The sequence below is a fragment of the Erpetoichthys calabaricus genome, chromosome 9, assembly GCF_900747795.2.
Source record: "Erpetoichthys calabaricus chromosome 9, fErpCal1.3, whole genome shotgun sequence".
Taxonomy (NCBI): domain Eukaryota; kingdom Metazoa; phylum Chordata; class Cladistia; order Polypteriformes; family Polypteridae; genus Erpetoichthys; species Erpetoichthys calabaricus.
Window position 1 is genome coordinate 141,997,034 of NC_041402.2, and position 24,786 is coordinate 142,021,819.

General features: G+C 41.2%; 1 protein-coding gene across 1 annotated transcript in view; it reads right to left on the reverse strand.

Annotated features, from left to right (window-relative positions):
- The window catches only part of ppp2r1ba (protein phosphatase 2, regulatory subunit A, beta a), a 52,215-nt gene extending 34,038 nt beyond the window's left edge, over positions 1–18,177 (reverse strand). The window contains exon 1 of the mRNA XM_028810265.2: positions 18,024–18,177. Within this exon, the coding sequence (XP_028666098.2) occupies positions 18,024–18,110 (87 nt within the window). The 5' untranslated portion in view covers positions 18,111–18,177. The remainder of the gene's footprint in view (positions 1–18,023) is intronic.
- Between the last annotated feature and the right edge of the window lie 6,609 nt (positions 18,178–24,786).

The window sequence follows — 24,786 nt, forward strand, 5'->3', positions numbered from 1 at the left end:
ACTGGGATATCCTGCAGGGATCTCATAATGAGAACATTGAGGAAGTTGTTGACTGCACTACTGACTACATCAACTTCTGTATGGACATTGTAGTTCCAGTAAGAACAGTACGCTGCTATGCTAACAACAAGCCATGGATTACAAGTGACATCAAGGGCCTTTTGAATCAGAAGAAAAGGGCTTTTAAAGACGGTGATCAGCATGAGCTCAAGCGCGTGCAGAAGGAACTCCGAGTCCAACTCAGGGCGGCGAAGGAGCAGTACAGGAGAAAGCTGGAGCAGAAGTTGCAGAATAACAGCATGAAGGAAGTGTGGGATGGGATGAAGATCATCACTGGCTGCAGCTCGAAGCGGGGTACCACCATTGAGAGAGACGTGAAGAGAGCAAAACCAAATGAACAACTTTTTTAACAGGTTTGACCACCCTAACCCACTCTCACTCTCACCTCGGAGTACTGCACCCTCCACACATCCTTCTGCTGATACCAGCATAGGAAAAACATCCCCACCCATAATAACAACAGCGCAAGTGAGCAGAGAGCTGAGGAGACTTCGTGCCAGCAAAGCAGCGGGTCCAGATGGAGTATCGCCACGACTGCTGAAGGTCTGTGCATCGGAGCTGGGGGGTCCTCTACAGCGCATCTTCAACCTGAGCCTGGAACAGGGGAGAGTCCCGAGGCTTTGGAAAACATCTTGTATCACCCCAGTCCCAAAGGTATCACGTCCTAGTGAGCTGAATGACTTTCGGCCTGTTGCTCTGACATCACATGTGATGAAGACCATGGAGAGGCTGCTGCTTCACCACCTTAGGCCACAGGTTCAACACGCCCTTGACCCTCTGCAGTTTGCATATCAGGAGAAGGTGGGAGCGGAAGATGCCATCATCTATATGCGACACCGATCCCTCTCTCACTTGGACAGAGGCAGTGGTGCTGTAAGAATTATGTTTCTAGACTTCTCTAGCGCCTTCAATACAATCCAACCTCTGCTCCTTAGGGACAAGCTGACAGAGATGGGATTAGATTCATACCTAGTGGCATGGATCGTGGACTATCTTAAAGACAGACCTCAGTATGTGCGTCTTGGGAACTGCACGTCTGACATTGTGGTCAGCAACACAGGAGCGCCACAAGGGACTGTACTTTCTCCAGTCCTGTTCAGCCTATATACATCGGACTTCCAATACAACTCGGAGTCCTGCCATGTGCAAAAGTTCGCTGATGACACTGCTATCGTGGGCTGTATCAGGAATGGGCTGGAGGAGGAGTATAGGGACCTAATCAATGACTTTGTTAAATGGTCCGACTCAAACCACCTACACCTGAACACCAGCAAAACCAAGGAGCTGGTGGTGGATTTTAGGAGGCCCAGACTCCTCATAGACCCAGTGATCATCAAAGGTGACTGTGTGCAGATGGTGCAGACCTATAAATATCTGGGAGTGCAGCTGGATGATAAATTAGACTGGACTTCCAATACTGTTGCGCTGTGCAAGAAAGGACAAAGCCGGTTATACTTCCTTAGAAGGCTGGCTTCCTTCAACATCTGCAATAAGATGCTGCAGATGTTCTATCAAACAGTTGTGGCGAGCGCCCTCTTCTACGCAGTGGTGTGCTGGGGAGGCAGCATTAAGAGGAAAGACGCCTCACGCCTGGACAAACTGGTGAGGAAGGCAGGCTCTATTGTTGGCATGGAGCTGGACAGTTTAACATCTGTGGCAGAGCGAAGGGCACTCAGCAGGCTCCTATCAATTATGGAGAATCCACTGCATCCACTAAATAATGTCATCTCCAGACAGAAGAGCAGCTTCAGTGACAGACTGCTGTCACTGTCCTGCTCCACAGACAGATTGAGGAGATCGTTCCTCCCCCAAACTATGCGACTCTTTAATTCCACCAGGGGGGGTAAACGTTAATATTTAACATTATACATAGTTATTGTCTGTTTTTTTCACCTGTATTATTATCATTCTTTAATTTAATATTATTTATTGTATCAGTATGCTGCTGCTGAAGAATGTGAATTTCCCATCGGGATTAATAAAGTATCTATCTATCTATCTAGTCAATAAACTCTAAAAGTAAAAGTAAAATGACCTACTAAGGAGGTACTTATTGATTTAGAAATTGTAGAGGGAGAAGTACCGCTTAGCTTAAATAAGCTGAACTCCAATCAATTACCAAGTGCAGATAACATTTATCCTTGAGCGCTTAAGGAGGTCAGGGAGTACATAATGTACACCCTTGATACATATATTTCAAAAATCTTTTGAACACTAGGGAAATTCCTAAAGACATGAAGCTAGAAATGATCCCATTGCATTAAAAAATATGATTAGGCTGATCCATGTAACTGTAGGCCAATAAGCTTAACATGCTTTGCAGGAAACTTACTGGAAGTAATCAATTAAATGATTGCTAATACATCTGTTCTTGACGTGCTCTTCAAACAGTTAAGTGTTGAGACAGGGAAGGTCATGTTTTACTAATAAGCTGGAATTCTATGAGGAACCAATGAAAACCATTACTTATTTTGATATTCTGAAGGTCTTTGATAATGTACCACTTGAATGGTTTAATGATCAAACTAAAATATTGAGAATTCAAGGCAGTATGTGTAGATGTGTAAAAAATTGATCCGATTCACACAAACCAATGGTTAAGGCGGTTTGGGGAGGATGAAACGATGACTCAGAATTAACTGAAGTTAAAAGTGGTGCCTTTCAAGTATCAGTGCCGGTGCCACTGCTCTATTAAAATTTATATAGAAAATCTACATAAGAATATAAACAACAAGCTGGCTAATTTGAGAGGTGATGTCAGACCTAAGTGGAAGGGCAGATAACGCAGAATCAGTACATAACAGGTTTGGGAAGATTTGTAGCAGATGAAATTTAATGTAAGTAATCTCTAACTTTGTGTGTGAATGTGCCCAAAAAAAAAAAAAAACAAAACACTGCTTAAAAGAAAAAAAAAAGAAAAAACATTCACTGAAGGTTTCCTGGACAGAAGGGATTAGATAGATAGATATAGATAGATACTTTATTAATCTCAAGGGGAAATTCACATACTCCAGCAGCACCTTATTGATACAAAAAACAATATTAAAGATTGATAATAATGCAGGTAAAAACAGACAATAACTTTATATAATGTTAACGTTTACCCCCCCGGGTGGAATTGAAGAGTTGCATAGTTTGGGGGAGGAATGATCTTCTCAGTCTGTCAGTGGAGCAGGACAGTGACAGCAGTCTGTCGCTGAAGCTGCTCTTCTGTCTAGAGATGACACTGTTTAGTAGATGCAGTGGATTTTCCATAATTGATAGGAGCCTGCCGAGCGCCCATCGCTCTGCCACAGATGTCAAACTGTCTAGCTCCATGCCAACAATAGAGCCTGCCTTCCTCACCAGTTTGTCCAGGCGTGAGGCGTCTTTCTTCTTAATGCTGCCTCCCCAGCACACCACCACATAGAAGAGGGCGCTTGCCACAACTGTCTGATAGAACATCTGAAACATCTTATTGCAGATGTTGAAGGACGCCAGCCTTCTAAGGAAGTATAACCGGCTCTGTCCTTTCTTACACAGAGCATTAGTATTGGCAGTACTGTCTAATTTATCATGCAGCTGCACTCCCAGGTATTTATAGGTCTGCACCATCTGCACACAGTCACCTTTGATGATCACTGGGTCTATGAGGAGTCTGGGCCTCCTAAAATCCACCACCAGCTCCTTGGTTTTGCTGGTGTTCAGGTGTAGGTGGTTTGAGTCGCACCATTTAACAAAGTCATTGATTAGGTCCCTATACCCCTCCTCCTGCACAGTCCTGATGCAGCCCACGATAGCAGTGTCATCAGCGAACTTCTGCATGTGGCAGGACTACGAGTTGTGTTGGAAGTCCGATGTATATAGGCTGAACAGGATCGGAGAAAGTACAGTCCCTTGTGGCGCTCCTGTGTTGCTGACCACAATGTCAGACGTGCAGTTCCCAAGACGCACATACTGAGGTCTGTCTTTAAGATAAATCCACGATCCATGCCACCAGGTATGAATCTACTCCCATCTCTGTCAGCTTGTCCCTAAGGAGCAGAGGTTGGATTGTGCTGAAGGCGCTAGAGAAGTCTAGAAACATAATTCTTACAGAACCACTGCCTCTGTCCAAGTGAGAGAGGGATCGATGTAGCATATAGATGATGGCATCCTCCGCTCCCACCTTCTCCTGATATGCAAACTGCAGAGGGTCGAGGGCGTGTTGAACCTGTGGCCTCAGGTGGTGAAGCAGCAGCCTCTCCATGGTCTTCATCACACGTGATGTCAGAGCAACAGACCGGAAGTCATTCAGCTCACTAGGACGTGATACCTTTGGGACTGGGGTGATGCAAGATGTTTTCCAAAGCCTCGGGACTCTCCCCTGTTCCAGGCTCAGGTTGAAGATGCACTCTGATGCACAGACCTTCAGCAGTCGTGGCGATACTCCTTTGCTGGCACAAAGTCTCCTCAGCTCTCTGATCACTTGCACTGTTGTAATTATGGGTGGGGATGTCTCTCCTATGCTGGTATCAGCAGAAGGATGTATGGAGGGTGCAGTACTCCAAGGTGAGAGTTGGTTAGGGTGGTCAAACCTATTAAAGAAGTTGTTCATTTGGTTTGCTCTCTTCACGTCTCTCTCGATGGTGGTACCCCGCTTCGAGCTGCAGCCAGTGATGATCTTCATCCCATCCCACACTTCCTTCATACTGTTATTCTGCAACTTCTGCTCCAACTTTCTCCTGTACTGCTCCTTCGCTGCCCTGAGCTGGACTTGGAGTTCCTTCTGCACGTGCTTGAGCTTATGCTGATCATCGCCTTTAAAAGCCCTTTTCTTCTGGTTCAAAAGGACCTTGATTTCACTTGTAATCTATGGCTTGTTGTTAGCATAGCAGCGTACAGTTCTTACTGGAACTACAATGTCCATACAGAAGTTGATGTAGTCAGTACAGTGATCCCTCGCTATATCGCGCTTCGCCTTTCGCGGCTTCACTCCATCGCGGATTTTATATGTAAGCATATTTAAATATATATCGCGGATTTTTCGCTGCTTCGCGGGTTTCTGCGGACAATGGGTCTTTTAATTTCTGGTACATGCTTCCTCAGTTGGTTTGCCCAGTTGATTTCATACAAGGGACGCTATTGGCAGATGGCTGAGAAGCTACCCAACTTACTTTCTCTCTCTCTCTCGCGCTGACGTAGGGGGTGTGAGCAGGGGGGCTGTGTGCAGCTGCTTCCTGAAGGACATGCTGCACGGTGCTTCGCATACTTAAAAGCTCAAAGGGCACGTATTGATTTTTGACTTTGTTTTTCTGTGGCTCTCTCTCTCTCTTCCTGCTCCTGACAGAGGGGGTGTGAGCTGCCGCCTTCAACAGCTTTGTACCGGCGGTGCTTCGCATACAAGCCAAAAAGCCCTATTGATTTTTTTTTTTTTGACTGCTTGCTTTGTTCTCTGTCTCCTGATGCGCACTCCTTTGAAAAGGAAGATATGTTTGCATTCTTTTAATTGTGAGACAGAACTGTCATCTCTGTCTTGTCATGGAGCACAGTTTAAACTTTTGAAAAAGAGACAAATGTTTGTTTGCAGTGTTTGAATAACGTTCCTGTCTCTCTACAACCTCCTGTGTTTCTGCGCAAATCTGTGACCCAAGCATGACATTCTAAAAATAAACCATATAAACATATGGTTTCTACTTCGCGGATTTTCCTATTTCGCAGGTGGCTCTGGAACGTAACCCCCGCGATGGAGGAGGGATTACTGTAGTGCAGTCAACAACTTCTTCAATGTTCTCACTATGTGATCCCTGCAGGATATCCCAGTCTGTAGTTCCAAAACATTCTCTCAGAGCCTTCTCAGCCTCCGGGGTCCAATTCCTGAATGATCGTATGGTTGTTGGTACGACCCTCACTTTTGGTTTGTAGTGAGGCTGAAGCAGAACCAGGTTATGATCTGCTTTCCCAAGCGCAGGTAGCGGGGTGGCACTGTATGCGTCTAACGTTTGCATACAGTAAATCAATAGTCTTATTTCCCCGGGTGTTACAGTCCACATACTGGGAGAGGGCAGGTAATGTTTTGTCCAGCGTCACATGGTTAAAGTCTCCAGCGATTAGCACAAGCGCCTCAGGGTGCTGCGTTTGTAACTTAGCAACAGCAGAATGGATGATGTCACTCGCCGTCTCCACGTCTGCCCGAGGAGGGATGTACACAATGACATGTCCGAACTCTCTGGGCAAGTAATAGGGACGCAAACTTACAGCCAACAGTTCGATGTCCTTGCAGCAAGTGGAGACTTTGACGTTAACATGTCCAGAGTTACACCACCGTGTATTAACAGAGAGAGCAAGCCCTCCTCCTTTGTGCTTCCCACAGGCACTTGCATCTCTGTCCGCTCTAACCGTGCTAAACCTGGGTAGCTCCACGTTAGCATCTGGGATGGTGGTAGTTAGCATCTGGTTAACATCATTAAACTTGAACTCTGTGGCCATCATGGGAAACTCCACTTGTGGCACAAACCTAACACACAAAGAACACCATTCCCACAGTGAAGCATGGTGGTGGCAAAATCATGCTGGAAAGTTCACCTTCCAGCAGGACAAGGACCCTAAAAGCATACTGCTAAAGATACACTGGAGTAGTTTAAAGAGAAACATTTAAATGTATTGGAATGGTGGAGTCAAAGCCCAGACCAAATCAATGAAGAACCTGTGGCATTACTTGAAAATGTTTACCCACTAACATAACCCATCTAACTTGGAGTTGGGCAGGTTTTGCCACATAAAATGGGCAAAATTCCCAGTGGCTAGATGTGCTAAATTAAGAGAGACATTCCCCAAAAGATTTGCAGGTGAAATTACAGCAAAATGTGGCTCAACAAGACACTGACTTGGGGGTTGATACTTGTCTTATATAATTGTTTCTGTCACAATAAAAAAACATTTTGCACCTTCAAAGTGGTAGGCAAGTTGTGTAAATCAAATGGTGTTAACCACCCAAAAATCCATTTTAATCACTGGTTGTAATGCGACAAAAAAGGACAACTACCAAGGGGACATGAATACTTAAAGCAGGGCTGGGCGATATGAGCAAAAAATAAAATCTCGATTTTTTTCAGTGTTACAGACAATTGTCGATTTTAACCTTTTTTTTTTTTTTTACATGAACCCCAAGACAAAACAGAACTCAAAAATCGCTTCCTTTATTTTGGAAGTATATGGCAACAACAATAACAAAAAAGCTACACTTCAGGGGTGTTATAAAAATTGAATATAAAATAAATATTATATAATAAATATAAAATAAAACAAAATGCAGAAAAATAATTTAACAAATAAATTTGTTTACATAAAATAAAGCACCATGGGCAGGCAATAAGAACATTAAGTATAAATACAAAATAAGAAAGGTCTTCATTGTCCCTCCCCCCCCCCCCAACATTGTGTAGCAATGCAACAATAACAATGTTAAACATTCTGCAATCATTAAAGTGCAGAAGAATAACAAGAACAGCTCCAAATGACTAACATGTCTGAGGGTGTGTTTGATCCAAACAAAATAATGGTATACAATATGTGAAACAGCTATAAAATGTTGTATTTTGTCTCAGATTTACTTAAAGCTTCAAATTTCTTAAGCCTTTTTGTTTGTGCCAATGTGCAGTTAGTGTTAATTAATAACAGCAGCAAATCCAACACCCTCAACCAAAAAGCCATAATGTTCCTAACATGGTGGCTGCTCTGTCCTAAAATCGTGCAGCTGAAAAGTTTTCAATTGCAGTATGTATTTTATAAAATGTTGCACAAATGGACGTAATTTATTGGAGACTTCATGTTTGTCAAAGTTTGCGCTTCTTAACAACTGTACAAAGTAATTTTTTTATACAAATCAACTCAAGTGAAACAAAACATACATTTTCAGGGTTGCCAGCTCTCAGGCATCTGGCATGACACTCTGGTTTTCAGACTCTCACGCTCATGCAAGAAATCTGACGGCAAATCTATATTATTCTATTATAAACCTAATATTAGCTACATCAAAAGTGTTGGTGTATTTTGCAAACCCTACAGACTATTTACAAGGTAATAAAACTGTTATATACATGCAAATGTGTGTGCAGACTTCTCAATCCAGACAGCTGACCAAAGTTGGCAACTCTGCGTTTTATTTGAAATGAACTGTAAAATGCACTGTTTGACTGAAGCGGCTTGTCATTCCATTTGTGTTGTTACTCCGAAAAATAAAACGAACACGAGAAAAACATTACACGTCACGTTTAATATATTTTCAAAATAAGACCGCCCATACCAAACTGTAATAGCGATTAAAGTGATCAGATCTTTTGGTATTTATGTTAAAGACAGGCTTTTATTTTACTACCAGTGTGGGATTATCGAAATACATACTTAAATAAATTAGCACTAAAATATGTGACAAACACGACCTTATTATGTGTTTTATGGCATTTTTGGGGGTAATTGCAACTCTGCTGCTGTGAGGATTACGGACTGTCTCATTGTTTTCTTGATGGATGAGTGAGTGGTATGCTAATGCGATGGCCCATTAACAAAAATGAAAGGTGTGATACGTACTTGTGGTGGTTAAAGGTGGTCCCGGGCAGTTCTAGTGTTAACTGAGATTGGCAACAGGCCCAGTAGGCTACACAACCCACATACCCATGGCGTTGTGCAGCCTATGTCCAAAGCACTGAACAATGCTTTTTTCAACTGCACAGTGACCCCCCCCCCCCCATGTTTCACCGTACAAACGGGCAATGCCACCTCCCCAAAATATTTGTGGTTCAGTATTCTATACTTGGGGTCTATTACTTTTAGCAACAAAAACCCAGGCTTTTCTACCATATAAACGGGCACCATGTCTTTACCGATATAAAATGCCACAGCATATGTAGTATCTTTACACCTCTGCCCTGTCTTGTCAAATGGTGTGACACTGGAAAAAAGGCAGCTAAAGTTGGCTGTGTTCTAACATTAGTTCGGGGAATGCAATTACAGCTAGCATAGGAATTTCATCGGGAAACACATTGTTCCCATTCTGCTGGATGTCTTTGTTTCAGATGCTGGAACAGGTTTGTAGTGCTGCTACTTTTTGTTTTAACGGCTTTTTTTTTTTTTTTTTTTTTTTTTTTTAAACCGCGCAAAGTAGTCTGTTCCGCGTCTGACCTCGCAAAACCAAACCATATCCATAAGACTGAAGTAACATGCCCTTGTTTTTGTATTATTGTGTCTTCTTCAGCTGTATATGTGCACTCATTAGTAGCAGCCATTTCTCTTCACCGGCATTTGTCTGACACGTGAGTTTATGTACATGTGCAGACCCAGATGTCTCTAGGAAACAACACCATCATCCAGTTGTGGTAACTAAGAGAATTACAGGTGCAGTCTTATGTAGAAGGAATCGTGACAGAGGAAGCATTAGACCCGATTTAAGCATTTTTCAAATCGATTTAAAACAAAAACTCGAATTAAATCAGATCAATTTGATTTATCACCTAGCCCTACTTAAAAGTATACTAAAAGTTACAACAGCTTTAAAAAGTGGTACATTCAAGTAGTTACCCAAATATAATTTAAGTAAACAAAGTTTTGTCATTCATAAACAGAAAAATACAATGCAAGGCTGAATTATAAATGTGTGGCAGATGTGGGGATCCCATCAGTAGAACAAAAAAATGAAGGTTTTGAAATTGGGTGTCATGTTTTCTATCCAGTAACTGAAAAATACTGCTTAAAACCCATATGTAATGTAAAATCTCTAATGTTGAATGCAGTATGTGACAGTTGAATTAGTAAATTCAAAAATCAACGTCCTCTTAAATTTGTAAAATTTGCTACTAAAATCTTATTTACAGCACTAGTTGGCTAACAAAATATTACTGAAGAGTAATATTTAATGGAGGAGTCAAATTCATTCGAATTTCAAATGTTAGAAACTCGTGCTTTAATTTTCCAAATCTGCCCCCGCACTTTTGTTATTTTCAATTTGACCCAACTTTAATATTCTTGTGTGAAATAAAACTTGTCACTGTTACATGGATCCTTTATTTCAGAAATCCTGTGCAACAGCCTTTGTTTTGACATTTTCAAGGTTTCTTACATGCTTGTTTAGACTTTTCTTCCTTGTGCCTGTGTGCAAATCCAGAATTTAGAAATTACTTGTGCTATCAGTACACCTGTACTCCAATTTATAACCATCAGACAGCATTACATTCTTCAATGTACCATTAAAATACATGTGTGCTTTTACTGGAAGTTTTCTCACAATGCTGTACATTTGAAGATCTGCCTCTTCCCCTTCATTCACTGGTGAAGAAATCTGCCTTTCATTCAAACAAACAGCACTGAGGTAACAGCATCTTCCAATTTACATTCAAAGCATTTTTTTCAGGAAGAAGCTTAATATTTTAGCAAAAATACACACATTTTGACCATACAAATGGATATTGAATGGATTATGCAACACTAGTTATGTGTGTATTTCCCTTTTTTCCTTAGATGTTTCACTTTCTTTGTCACTGTCCAGCATTGCTCACTTAGATGGCATTGAGTTGGAATATTCAGTATTTAATTTCTCCATGAAGTTTTTTTTCTCTATCATCACTACAGAATACATTGGACAAGTAGAACTTAAAACAAAGTTTGGATAGAGTGTTGAACATCTGACTCCCAAAGCTTTTCACCTTCATATTCTGTGCAGTGGTTTGTTCACAGATGGTGAAACAAGTTACTTGTTGTACCGTCTTTAACAGCAATTGATTTTCAAAATAGTTTGCAGTCTTTTAAGAAACATCTGCCTTTTCAAAGCCAAACCACCTCCGTGCAAGTGAGAATGATCCACATGTAGCTATTCAATCAAATAACACAGACTGCAAAGCTAGTGTCTGTATTTTGTCTGTTGGATGCTGCCTATTCACTCATTTTTAATTAGCTACTCTAGCTTAACTTGTGGCGTGATGACCACGTACGCCTATACTACCACACTGCATGCACTCTCAATGCATATGAAAAGCAGTCGATTGTACTAGGCTATATCTAGTCTCACCGTGTCAGATGTGTTTAGAGACAACCATAAGTGAACTTTGCAACAGACTCCACCTGCAGACATATAAATACCTGGGAGTGCAGCTGGACGATAAATTGGACTGGACTGCCAATACTGATTCTCTGTGCAAGAAAGGACAGAGCCGCCTGTACTTCCTTAGAAGACTGGCATCCTTCAACATCTGCAGTAAGATGCTGCAGATGTTCTATCAGATGGTTGTGGCGAGTGCCCTCTTCTACGCAGTGGTGTGCTGGGGAGGCAGCATTAAGAAGAAGGATGCCTCACGCCTGGACAAACTGGTGAGGAAGGCAGGCTCTATTGTTGGCATAGAGCTGGACGGTTTGACATCCGTAGCAGAGCAACGAGCACTCAGCAGGCTCCTATCAATTATGGAAAATCCACTACATCCATTAAACAGTGTCATCTCCAGACAGAGGAGCAGTTTCAGTGACAGACTGCTGTCACTATCCTGCTCCACTGACAGACTGAGAAGATCATTCCTCCCCCAAACTATGCGTCTCTTCAATTCCACCAGAGGGGGTAAACGTTGAACATTATTCAAGTTATTGTCTGTTTTTTACCTGCATTTTTTATTACTCTTTAATTTAATATTTTTTGCTGCTGGAGTATGTGAATTTCCCCTTGGGATTAATAAAGTATCTATCTATCTATCTATCAAGAGTCGAAGCCACAGGCTCATTCAGTGACCTGAGACACACCAAGGCCTATAAGATCACACCCTTGTCATCAGCATTCTCTTTAGACCACGCACACACTCCACATGGTAAAATCAGACCACAGCAGTCTTAGACATTACCAAGCCACACAGCTAAACATTTACTTAACATGATGATATGGTCTTATATAGGTAATACAATTCAAAAGCCACAAACTGTGCTTTAAAAGTAAAACTTAAAAGTAAGGCTTAGTGTCTATTTACAAGGTAAATTAACATTTGCAGTTTTATTATCTGCAATAGGAAACTGTCAGACTTAAAATACGTAAATGTAGACTGTGTAGACAGCAGCACTATATAGTCATGGCAGAAAATTGAAATTTATACAAGGAAAACTTTGACATAAATATGCAAAGGTTTTCCATCCTTTCAGAATAAATGCACATGCTTATGTAATAAGCTTCTCTTCTTACTTGCAACAAGGTTGCGAGCTATCACCACGACCCATGATGGTAAAATGGTTTGTGAAGCTGCCCGGGGAGCACAGAAAGTCTTAATCAAGTGAGTCAAAGGATAGCACAGCTCTTTGGGCATCTGAGGAAGACAGTAGCTTTCTTCTGGAGCAGACCCCTGACAGATATTTTTGGCAATATAGAATTCATTTTAAGAGTGATTTAAAATTAAATAAGTGTAGCCCTTTCCTTTTGTAAGCCCATAGTGTGACAGGATTATTAAAAAGGAGAATGTACATAATATATTGATGAGCACTTTTAGGCCTTGAGAAGCATCAAAATCAATGAACTCTATATAGTGTAGACTATTATGAAATACTGTACTGTGAAATAGCATATTACACAGTAGTTAATACATAACACTGAATTACTAAGTGAACAATCTAACACACTTCTGAAGGGCCGGCATATAGAATCACATGGCTTACACAAATTACATTGTTTATTAGATTTCTATAAAGGAAACAGTATATTAAAATTGTCTATTAATAAAATTAATAATTGTAGCAGCAGAGATGGTAGACAAAATATAATGTATGCTGTTTTGTACTAGGTTTCCTACACTAAAAGTAATGTTTGGTACATAGATCTTATTTATTGTATTAAACTGATGACATTGTGATTTTCTTATTCTGGATAGTTTGTTTTTTTTTTTTTTTCCATACTTCAAAAATACACTAATACTGCAGTAAAGACTTGCTCTGGGTCCAGATCTGAAAGTTCTTGATAGGTTAAATATTTCTGAAATTGCAATACACAGGCTTCAAAGCTCCAGAGTCCATCTGAAAATGTAGATAAACGTGCCTGAAACTGGGAGTCATAATACCAGCACATGAAGCGTGTGTCTCCAGAAGGCAACAGCAACTTTTGACCTTCATAACGTCTGAAGTGCTAAAAAATGTCCTGGCTGTAGCAGAATACTTCTCGGATTTTACTTAAAACTTTGTTGGAATAACTAGTTGGCACACCGAGTTTCACATTTCTAAATTCATAATGGCAGCATTCAAAGGTGGGGAGTGGTTTTGAACTGAAAACAGCAGAGGTGCTTTCGTTAATTTCATCCAAAAGACAGCAAGCTTCAGATTACTGAATTCCTCTGTTCAAGCAAAATATGCATTCAACATAAATGATGTGCCAGGTTTAAAGGACTTTTGTTAGGAGAGATCGTAAGGAAGTGCCACAGGAGATACAGATTTCAGTACACAACACACCTGAATCAACAGATCTGCCTACCAATATTAGTAGAAGCATCCACTGTCTCATTTCAAGAATTAACAATTCATCAAAAATCCTATGCAAAGGTTTCTGGGCAACATGCAAATGAATTCACTTGGAACATTTTTTTTTTTTTTTTAAATATAAAAAGGAAGGTTTCAGATATAGGAGGCAAAGAGAAAAGAAAACCATTTTACCAAAAAAAACATTTTTGTAAAAAAAAAAAAAAAAAAAAAGCCAATGAACATAATACTTGCTTCAGCTCGTTAACTGATGCAATAACCCCATGAGTTTGCACGGACCACTTGAAAAAAACTGCATTAAGTTTTGACAAGAAAGAAAAAAAGTAGTGTCATGTCATATGTCATAGAGAGAAGAGCAGAACTACAGTGACTAGGCTTTCGACAAAAGATACAGGTTTTCAAACCAGAAAGAAAATGAGTGAAGTTATTATACATAAGCTTTATGAAGATCTTAAGTAAAGCATTGCCACGTCTCTCAGATCAACTGAGAGAGTCGCCTTAACTTGTGACAGTTGAACATCCAGGGCAGCACATTCCTACATGATGCATCACTTCACTACACTAGAAACGATGGGGCAACTGTGGAGGAAGTGCTGCAGACAAGCGCACTGCATGCCAGTCACACTGGGAGCACCCACACTCCCTTTACAGTATGCAGGGCTGCAGAGATGGCTGTTGTTCCAAAAAACCTTTCTAGCATTTCCAATTCAATGATTCATCTCATGACCGCATCAATCACAAATTTGTATGTTGGCAACGTTATTTCACTTTAAGCATATGCCTAACTGTACCACTACAGTGGAAAACGTTTGCAATGTGCCTCACCTAACCAAGCAAGTGGGCAGTTGTTGGAATTTTCAGAGCAGCCTACGATACCAAAGTGAGAATGTGCACAAAGCAGTTGGCCAGAACCATCTCCATAACCTGTACCGCACTGATCATATTAGTGGCGGCGTCAGTCACAGCTCATCCAACAGCGCTGTCAACAAGCATCAGCACTAGATCTTTTTAAATTTTTTCCTTTTTGCCTAAGGAGGAACTGTGACGATACATTTGAGACTGATGAACATGACTAGTATACGTGAGCACTGAAGATATGTAGCTTGTAAAATTATAGGAAGACAAGTCTTCCAACTGTATCTTTAATTTTGACTAATTCATTATTTTAAAATGTCCAAAAAGGGAAATAAATCTGGTTAACAGTTTAGTTAGAGAGCATCTACATGGATTCCTAACACATGAATAGGTTTTAGAACAGCTATTATTTAAGAAGCAATATTTGATTATTTTATAATAATTATTTGCAAGATACTATAGATGTTTTATGCAGTAGATGCAATTGCATTGTAATAAAAACAAAGAGCTACCCAATAAAATGTGTGGACTCTGATGTGGCAATACATATACTAGTTAAATTATGGTGAATTTGGAATGAATGCAGCGTTGTGAAAAAGTTTTTTCTTTTTAAAAGAAATGATATTTTGTTCCACATCTTCCAATTACTAATGTTAACTGTTAATTACTAATCAAGAATATTTCTTCTTAAATGTCATTCCATGCTTATGCATATGTTATGAAGTCACTATGTAGACACCCTTCAAATAAAACGTTACTGAAATATCACCATACATTAATGTTCTCTGTGCATGGTTAAGAAATCTCTAAAAAAGACATCACTTCAAATATATCAGTGCACACTAATTTAGTCATGATAAAAATCGATATTGAATTAGAATCGAGTCAGGACATCAGTGCCAATACCGTCCTATTTCTGAAGGTCACCAGCTTGCGCAATAGAAACCTCACAGCACAATAGCTTCAAGCACAGCTTCACAGTGGTCAAAAAAAGGAATTTTCACTTTCTACTGTGAAGAGGAGACTTTGTGCTGCAGGTTTGACTAGGCAAGTGGCAGTAAGAAAGCCATTCCATAAACGACAAAAATAGGGCCTTAAAATACCAGGTGTAGACTTCAACAGTATGGAAGCAAGTCACCTTCAGTTCATCACACAGGGTGTTTGTATGTCATCGAGTTGGTGAAAGGATGGTTCCTCAGTGTGTGTGACACCAACTGTCAAATATGGGGGATGAAGAGTAATGGCCTGGGGTTCTTTAGCTGGAGGCATGAATCAAAAGGGTTACCACAATTTGACTGTTATACCAGGAAAAAGATTGCTACTTTGATGAATCAAAAATCGAACAACATTTTCTACACTTAATGAATCCTCTTTTTTTTTTTTTATTTGCCATTGTTCATTTGTTCTATGCCTTGATTTTTTGAAACAGTAAGACATTAAATAATAATGCATTTCCTTAAAAACTGAAAAAACTGAGGTAGTCTAAAGCTTTTGACCAGAAGTGTATCCTCACACCACACCCCAAAAAATTCTCTTTCAACTTTATTAAAGTTTACCCTAAGCATTTCCACAGTCAATGAAACATCTCAGAAATCTGTTCCTGTTTTGAATGATGATAGCTGGTTTAGGTTATTTATTTATTTTTAGTGGGCGGAGTGGTGGCTCTGAGGCTAAAGATCTGTGCTGGTATCCAAAAGGTTGCCGGTTCGAATCCCCGTCACTGCCAAGAGAGATCCTACTCTGCTGGGTCCTTGAGCAAGACCCTTAACCTGAAATTGCTCCAGGGGCGCTGTACAATGGCTGACCCTGCGCTCTGACCCCAAGGGGTATGCGAAAACTAACAAATTCCTAATACAAGAAATTGTATAAGGCGAAATAAAGAACAAAAAAAAAAAAAACCCAAAGGTGCTCTCTGTGTGGATTTTGCATGGTGGTGCTGCTGAATTGGCCCTAGAGTGCATACGTGTGTGTGCACGCGTGTTCACCCAGTGATGGGAAGGCACCCTGCCCAGAGATCATTCTTGCCTTGAACCATATGATTGCTGGGATAGCCTCCAGCTGCCCCATTACCCTGCTATAAATAAATATATTTGGAAGAAGAATGAACAAAGTATTGATTTTTATACAATGTTAGTCTCCCACTTTTGTCTTTGATAATACTCGTGATAAAATCGGACTTAAAGGAAACATTCGCTTTTTTTTATTATATAGCCAGTGTTATTTGTCTCTTTATGACTCTGCTCTTATTGGGTCCAAGTACAGTTTTAAATTTCTAATTTGGGTCCTCAGATTAAAAAGTTTAAGAACCCATTGTTTAAAGCGCATGCATTATGCTGTCGGTCTCTTTCATTTAAAATTTCTAAAGCACAAGTAGAAAGTATTGCCCATCTGATTCATAGCTTGTTCTATTTAGAACTAAAATCTTTTCAATAAAGTAGCAAAACATGTATATTAGAATGAATTAATTATTTTGTACAATGTTACTGGAATCGTTTTAAATAGAATAAACATAAACTAACGTTTTATCACCATAACCTATATCATTATTAAAATATTACATGGCACAACCTGTACTATTTTTATTTAGCCAAATATAAATTCAGTAGGCACACCTAACGCCATATTATCCTGTTGAATACATTCTACAAGTAGAACTTTTACTTCAAGTACATTTTTAAGCATGTACTTTCTTACATTAGCTTAAGTACATGGTCAGTTAGGTACTTCACATTTTCCTAGAGGACGCTTTTGCTCGTTTATTTGTACTTTTACTTATGTAAACGGTTTGATGACTTCCTCCAGCACTGCGACTACATGCTAAGTACCAGGTGTATATGTAAGTAGAGTGGTAACTCCATTCCTTACTATAACAATTCAAAATAAGCAAAACAAGCAAAGAAAAGCATAATTATTAGAGATTTTAAATAAAATCAAATGTTGATAATTAAAAGAAAATCAATTATGCATTTTACAGCCAGGTGATAGTCCACTACAGGGCTCATTCTCGCACACACTCACTCGGGTTTCTCAGCCTAAACATCCACGACTTTGGGATGTGGACGTCCCAACACAACTACAAGCCGGAGATAGAATGCTGGACGGTAGAAATCGCCGACTTTAGGTAGGAAACAAACAAACAAAAAACACTTCTATTAAACTAATATATCCATCCAATCAGCAGCTTAAAAAACAAGACCGAAGGTGTTAGGGCATCTAAACGCACACTTCGCATTTTAAAAATATACATGACTCCCTCACATGCAAAAATGCATAACTAATTTAAAGAAAATGTGAGGAACCACATTTTACAACTGAAAAGAATTTAGGCCAAAAAATTAACTCGTCCCAGTGGGGTAGTGAAGTGTTAAATGATTCTGTTCTCCTTGTAATCATGAGAACTACCGAAAGGAACATTGTTGTTATCTAAGCACACGACTTCATTCAAAAGCACTCGCTGCCGTCGGTATATCTGCCTTAAAAACCTGGTTTATAAGAATTAAACTGTTTTGAAAACTTTCAATGAACGCTCCCCGATTTCTCCCATTACAGAGGAGGTAACATGCCGGCCGGCACCAGGCCGTAGGTCCGCTCATGCATATGCCAGGACCTAAAATCAGCCCCCAAACTCTTTCAACTGTTAACCCCTACAAAAATTATTTGCTTACCTGAACATCTTCATTCCTGAGCTCGTCAATAAGAACTGCAATAGGATAAAGAGAATCATCCCCGTCGGCACCAGCCATTTTGGACATAGATTTGCTACTACAGCAGCGTCGTCGATTGCTTCCGGATAACGCAAGTATAGTGGGCTTCTAGACCAGACAGGGGCGTGGACAATATCACCCTCACATTTTAAAATAAAATAATTTAATTACTACATGATGATAACATCGGAGTGTTTTAAAGTCATATTTTAAATTAAAATTATTTTTTATCCAAATTTTAGAACAAATTAAAGTTACGCATGCGCTCTGAATCAAGTTGTACACGCAACCGACGCCATGCTTATTAAGGGCAAGTATGACTTACGTATAGATAAGGTGTTTCCTGAAAAAATTGACAAGCAAATGATTGCTTTATCAATTAAAAATCTTCTATTCTCAACCCTTGACAATTACTGTTGCTTCGTTTGCTGCTGTGTTTACAGACTTATTTCTAAGCTTCTTAGATTAGGTCAGTCAGTCAGTCATTGTTCAAGATTAGGTGACATGACGAAACAACATTTGAAAAACCGGTAAAATAAATGTGTGGAATACGTCGTCAGTTTGCCAATGCTGTTTATCTCTGAACCTTGTTGTGGCATTCAGTTCCTTATCACATACATTTTTCATCATTAAGTAATTTGCTCAAATCCGGAAACAGAATTTTGGATCAGCGCATTTAAATTAAACTAATTTACTATTTGTAAAAGAGCGAATAATTCATATTCGTGTAAAATCTTTAGTTTTTTCCGGGTTTAATTTTTATTATGTTCTTGACCACTTCAGGTTACTAGTTCGTAAATTGCTGCTCGTTGATATGTCACGAGATGGTGCTGTTCATGATGTCTATATTGATCATTCATCGGTGGTCTTTTAAAATATAATAATAAAATATCTGAATTATTGCAAACCGCCCTAATTCGGGGTGTTCGTGTGAAATATAGTCATTTACTTCTTAATGCTGAAGTACATAATAAATAAAAATAGTTTCATCAAATATTTTAATTGTTAAAATGTGTGCTTCTATTTAAATGTTTAAATACTAAATATTCTCAATTGTAATAAAGATTTGTCATTTCACCCTCGGATAGAGGCCAATAGAAGGCTGGACCCCTAACAAAGGATCAAAAATAGCATCATATTTATAATCACTGACTTTGAAACTCAATTTGACTCAGCTTTTATTGTCATACATAGTATATGGTTGAACGAAATTCCATTCCTTACAGTCCCCGTGCATAGGCAAAACAACATACATTTAACATATACCAAAACCAGTAAAACAATAAAATGTTAAAAAACAAAAGCTGCTGGACTATAACGCTCGAATAATGCTCAATATCCATAGTAAAGTGCGGAACGTAAAGTGACAGAACGTAATTGGGGTAATGTTTTAGGGATATGGTACTGAGTGACATGTAGGAGTTCAGAAGTCTAAAAGCTTGGGGAAAGAAGCTGTTATAGGACCTGGCTGTGCTGGTCCTAATGCTGCGGTATCTTCTACCTGACCGCAGGAGGTCAAACGGTATGTGTGAAAGGTGGGAAACGTCTTTCACAATGGTGGAGGCCCTACACAGACAGCATGTCTGAAAAATGTCCTGAATCGAGGAGAGGGAGACCCCTTTGATCCTCTCAGAGTCCTAACTATGCGCTGCAGCATCTTGCACTCATGGACTTTGCTGTGCCCAAACCACACAGTGATACTGTTTGTGAGGATGCCCTCCACAGTTCCTCTGTAAAAGGTGGTAAAAATGGGTTGTGGCAAGCCAAATCACTTCAGTCTGTGCAGTAAAAAAAGGCGTTGTTGTGCCTTCTTGACAACAGAGTTTGTGTTGATTGTGCAGGAGGGGTCATCAGAAATATGCACAGTGAGAAACTTGTTGCTTCTGACTCTCTCCACAGCAGAGCTACTGATAAGCAATGGGGAATAGTCAGGTGATGTTCTCCTGAAATCGACAAGCATCTCTTTTGTCATTTCGAGACATTATTTTCACTACACTGCCTCACCAGCTGTTCAGCCTCCTCTCTGTAGGATGGGTCTTCATCGTTGTCATCATCATGGTTTAAAACGACAACCCACATGCTTAGCTTAGAAATCCGACATTTTTAACTTTCTGGGAGTGGCTTATAGAGCACTAAGACTACCGGTAAAGAATTAGTTATCAAAAAAAACATATTTGTGATCAGCATCCTTGAAATAGCATAAAACAACACTCTACATTATTAAATTACTGATCCCCATTTTTTCAAAGGTCAGTGAAAAGGAATAACTTTGACCCTTATATCCCCACTAGGGGGCTCCGCCCCCTGCTCGCTTCGCTCGCCAACCCCTGGCGTTGGGGCATGACAAAGAGTGAGATGTATGAATTAGATATAGAATAGTGTGCAGGTGTGGATGATGCATATAGAAAGCCAAAAATACAGTGTTTGGCACAGAGTAATGGTTTATTGGAATATTTCTTTGTGCACAACATTAGTAGTAAAGATGGTGTCCTGTCCTTGAATGAGTCTTCCTCGGCATGGAGCATTTATAACTTTAACTTTAACGTCAGATGAACGTCGAACACGTGAGAAGGCAACATAAAGTTGTCCATGTCCAAAAACGGGCTCAGAGAGGTAGATGCCAACCTTGTCCATGGTTTGTCCTTGTGATTTGTTGATGGTCATGGCAAATGTAGGTTTAATGGGGAACTATCGGCGTTTCAATGTAAAAGGTAATTCTAGGTCAGAACTCGTAAGGTCAATTCTAGGAATGAGAACAGTATTGTTAGCATGTGATCCTGTAAGAACTGTTGCTTGAATAACATTGTGTGTCATGGTGTTGACGACTAAACGTGTGCCATTGCATAAACCCTGTTTAGTGTTAAGGTTTCTTAATAGCATGATTATTGTTCCATTTTTAAGGCTAAGATTGTGTTGTGTTAATCCGGCTGGGTTAATAGTGTTCAAATATTCTAAGGGGAAATTCAGATGTTCATTGTCGTCATCAGAGGCAACTTTGTCAGAGCTTAGAAAGAGCCGTGCCTCTCCAGAAAGTAATGAAATGACCTGGTTATTAATGTGATCAACATTAATATTTTTTGGACATAATATAGTGCGTTGTGTTAAAAGGGGCATTTGGTCTAATGAGACCGCTGTTCCAAATATCTCCGTAAGTAAGTCGTCGCAGATGAAGGGTTGAGGAATTGTAATAATATCTGGGTGAAGTCCATCTGTATTGGTGAGTGTACAATGTTCTAGTTGTAATAACCAATTGCTATATTCGTGATCTTGAAATCGCATGTTTTGTACCAAGTGTATCTTTAGAAAGCAAAGCCAATTGTTCGCGTAACATTTTTTGTTCCGCGGTTTTAGAAGCGCGCCGAGGTGAACTTTTTTTTTGATGCGGGTTCGTGTTTGTGGTCCCGTTACTCGAGCCGTCTAGTTTTGTATCCGTGATCGTGAATTGATGACTTGTTTGATCTTTATCGTGAGGAATATGGATAAGTAATAAGTAGGATCGAACTCACTGTTAATATGCGGACTGTTCGTTTCTTCGTATTATCACCAATCAGGTCTCGCGCCTGTATATGTATTGTAGTTCGGTCTCGTGTTGTTTATATGACGTCGTCGCGTATTTTAAGGTGGACTGAATAATAGCTGAGCGTATGGTATGTGGAGCAATAGGTAAGCACTGTCTAAAATCTACTCCTAATAAAAGTACCTTTACTCCAAAGGGAATATTATTATTCATCAACGCAATGCCAATTGTCCGCGTATTTTAAGGTGGATTGAACAATAGCTGAGCGCATTGTAAGTGGAGTAATAGTTAAGCACTGTCTAAAATCTCCTCCTAATAAAAGTTCCTTTCCCGCAAAGGGAATATTCTTATTCATCAACGTTTGTAGAAGTTTATCAATGGTGTTGAGTAAGTGACTGGATGCCATTGTACATTCATCTATAATTAATAGTGTGGCAAATTCGGATTGCATTGTTACTGTGAATTGTCATAGTGGATACCGATGTTTCTGTGATTGGGACCGGTATTTGGAATAAGGAGTGACATGTGTTTTTGGAGCCGAGACATTTTTTCTTCCGCGGTTTCAGAATCGCTTTGTAGGTGCCGACGTGATTTGTGCGTATTTGCGTTCTTGATTTGTTTCAGGGTGCACTGTTCCAATGCGATGTAATATTTGACCACATACGCGAAAGCAGTATGGGTCATTGCCTTTTGGTGACATGATATTTACTCCGGTAGATGCAAAATCAAATGAACTATTGTAGGATGTAATGCAGATGCGCCGCCGTGTATTTTGTTGTTTCATGCGGGTTCGTGTGTTTGGTCCCGTTATCCGAGCCGAATCGTTTTGTACCCGTGAGCGTGTATTAATGACTTGTTTGTTCCTCAGCATGCGAAATATGGATAAGTAATAAGGAGGATCGCACTCACTGTTAATATGGAGCCTTTTCTGCAGTTGAACGATTAATAGTGCTTTATTGTAAGGAGATCCACCTATGCTGCCTAGTGTGAAGGTGTTGAGATGACGTATGTTTAATATGGACGGTTCCTTTAGAAATGGGGCTTTGGGTGTCACTTCTTATTGATGTTAGTGTGTTTGTGGGTCTGATTCGTCGTTGTTGTGAACGTTTCGTGTGCCATGTCTCGTCTCTAATGGGCCTGGCGTGGCGGTCACGGCTTCTTTGTTTTGTTGCGTTAGGAGCTTGTTAAATCCTCCTGTTTGTGTGGGTCCCGTTTCGTGTGCAATGGGATTCGTGCGGCGCCGTGTGCTTTTTCGGCGTCTGAGCGGGAGGGGGGGGGATTGGTGGTGCGCGAGCGTCTTCTTTCTTTTTGTGTGCCAGGGGCTTGTTGAATCGTCCTCTTTGTGTGTGTCCCGTTCGTTGCTTGTAGGGTGGGTGGGGTGGTTTTGGGTTCTTTTTTTTTGTGTGCCAGGGGCTTGTTGAATCGTCCTCTTTGTGTGTGTCCCGTCCGGTGCCTGTAGGGGGGGGGTGGCTTGCAGGTGGGCGCGAGCGGCTTCTTTTTTTTTGTGTGCTAGTTTCGTGTGCAATGGGTTTCGTGTGGCGCTGTGGGTCACCTGCGTTTGACTCCTTTTTTCTGTGGTCGCGGGGCCTCATTTCTTTGACTCCTTTTTTCTGTGCTCACTCCTTTTTTCTGTGGTCTCGGCCGCCTCTCGCGGAGCCTCATTTCTTGGGGCGCCTGCGCAGTACGTCTTTTTGCGGCTACGGCCCATGGCCGGATGTCCCTGCGTCCATCCGGTTTAGCATTCTCGGTTAGTAATATGAATATTGGGACAAAAACAGGGGGGAATCCCAAAAAGCTCAACATCCTACATAAGTAGACATCTAGATGAGTCGAACGATATATCATATATGGGGGAGTCAGAAGGCACTAGAGAAATAAACTTTAAGTATTTTTCAAAATTCTTATGAATACAATAATAATGCCCCTTCTCGAACTGCCACCTTATCATGGTGGAGGGGTTTGCGTGTCCCAATAATCCTAGGAGCTCTGTTGTCCGGGGCTTTATGCCCCTGGTAGGGCCATCCAAGGCAAACTAGTCCTAGGTGAGGAATGAGACAAAGAGCGGTTCAACAAAATCTCCTATGAAGAACAAAAAATTTGAATGGTGTTTTCCCTCGCCTGGACGCGGGTCACTGGGGCCCCCCTCTGGAGTCAGGCCTGGAGGTGGGGCTCGATGACGAGCGCCTGGTGGCCAGGCCTGCACCCATGGGGCTCAGCCAGGCACAGCCCAAAGAGGCAACGTGGGTCCCCCTTCCCGTGGGCTCACCACCGATGGAAGGGGCCAAGGAGGTCGGGTGCAGTGTGAGTTGGATGGTGGCCAAAGGTGGGACCTTGGCGGTCCGATCCTCGGTTACAGAAGCTGGCTCTTGGGACATGGAATGTCACCTCTCTGAAGGGGAAGGAGCCTGAGCTAGTGCGCGAGGTCAAGAGGTTCCGGCTAGATATAGTCGGGCTCACCTCAATGCACAGCTTGGATTCTGGAACCAATCTCCTTGAGAGGGGCTGGACTCTCTACCACTCTGGAGTTGCCCCCGGTGAGAGGCGTCGAGCAGGTGTGGGCATACTTATTGCCCCCCGACTTGGAGCCTGTTCATTGGGGTTTACCCCAGTGGACGATAGGGTAGCCTCCCTCCGCCTTCAGGTGGGGGGACGGGTCCTAACTGTTGTTTGTGCGTATGCTCCGAACAGCAGTTGGAGTACCCACCCTTTTTGGAGTCCCTGGAGGAGGTGCTAGAGGGCATATCTTCTGGGGACTCCCTCATACTACTGGGAAACTTCAATGCTCACGTGGGCAATGACAGTGAGACCTGGAAGGGTGTGATTGGGTAGTGACCAAAAGAACGAGATCGCGAATACAAGAGGCTGAAATGAGTTTCCTCTGCAGGGTGTCTTGGTTTTCCCTTGAAGATAGGGTGAGAAGCTCAGTCATCCGGGAGGAGCTCAGAGTAGAGCTGCTGCTCATCCGCATCGAGAGGAGTCAGATGAGGTGGCTAGGGCATCTGATCAGGATGCCTCCTGGACGTCTCCCTGGTGAGATGTTCCAGGCACGTCTAACCTGGAGGAGGCCCCGGGGAAGACCCAGGACATGCTGGAGGGACTATGTCTCCCGGCTGGCCTGGGAACGCCTCGGGATTCCCCCGGAAGAGCTAGAAGAAGTGGCCGGGGAGAGGGAAGTCTGGGCATCTCTGCTGAAGCTGATGCCCCTGC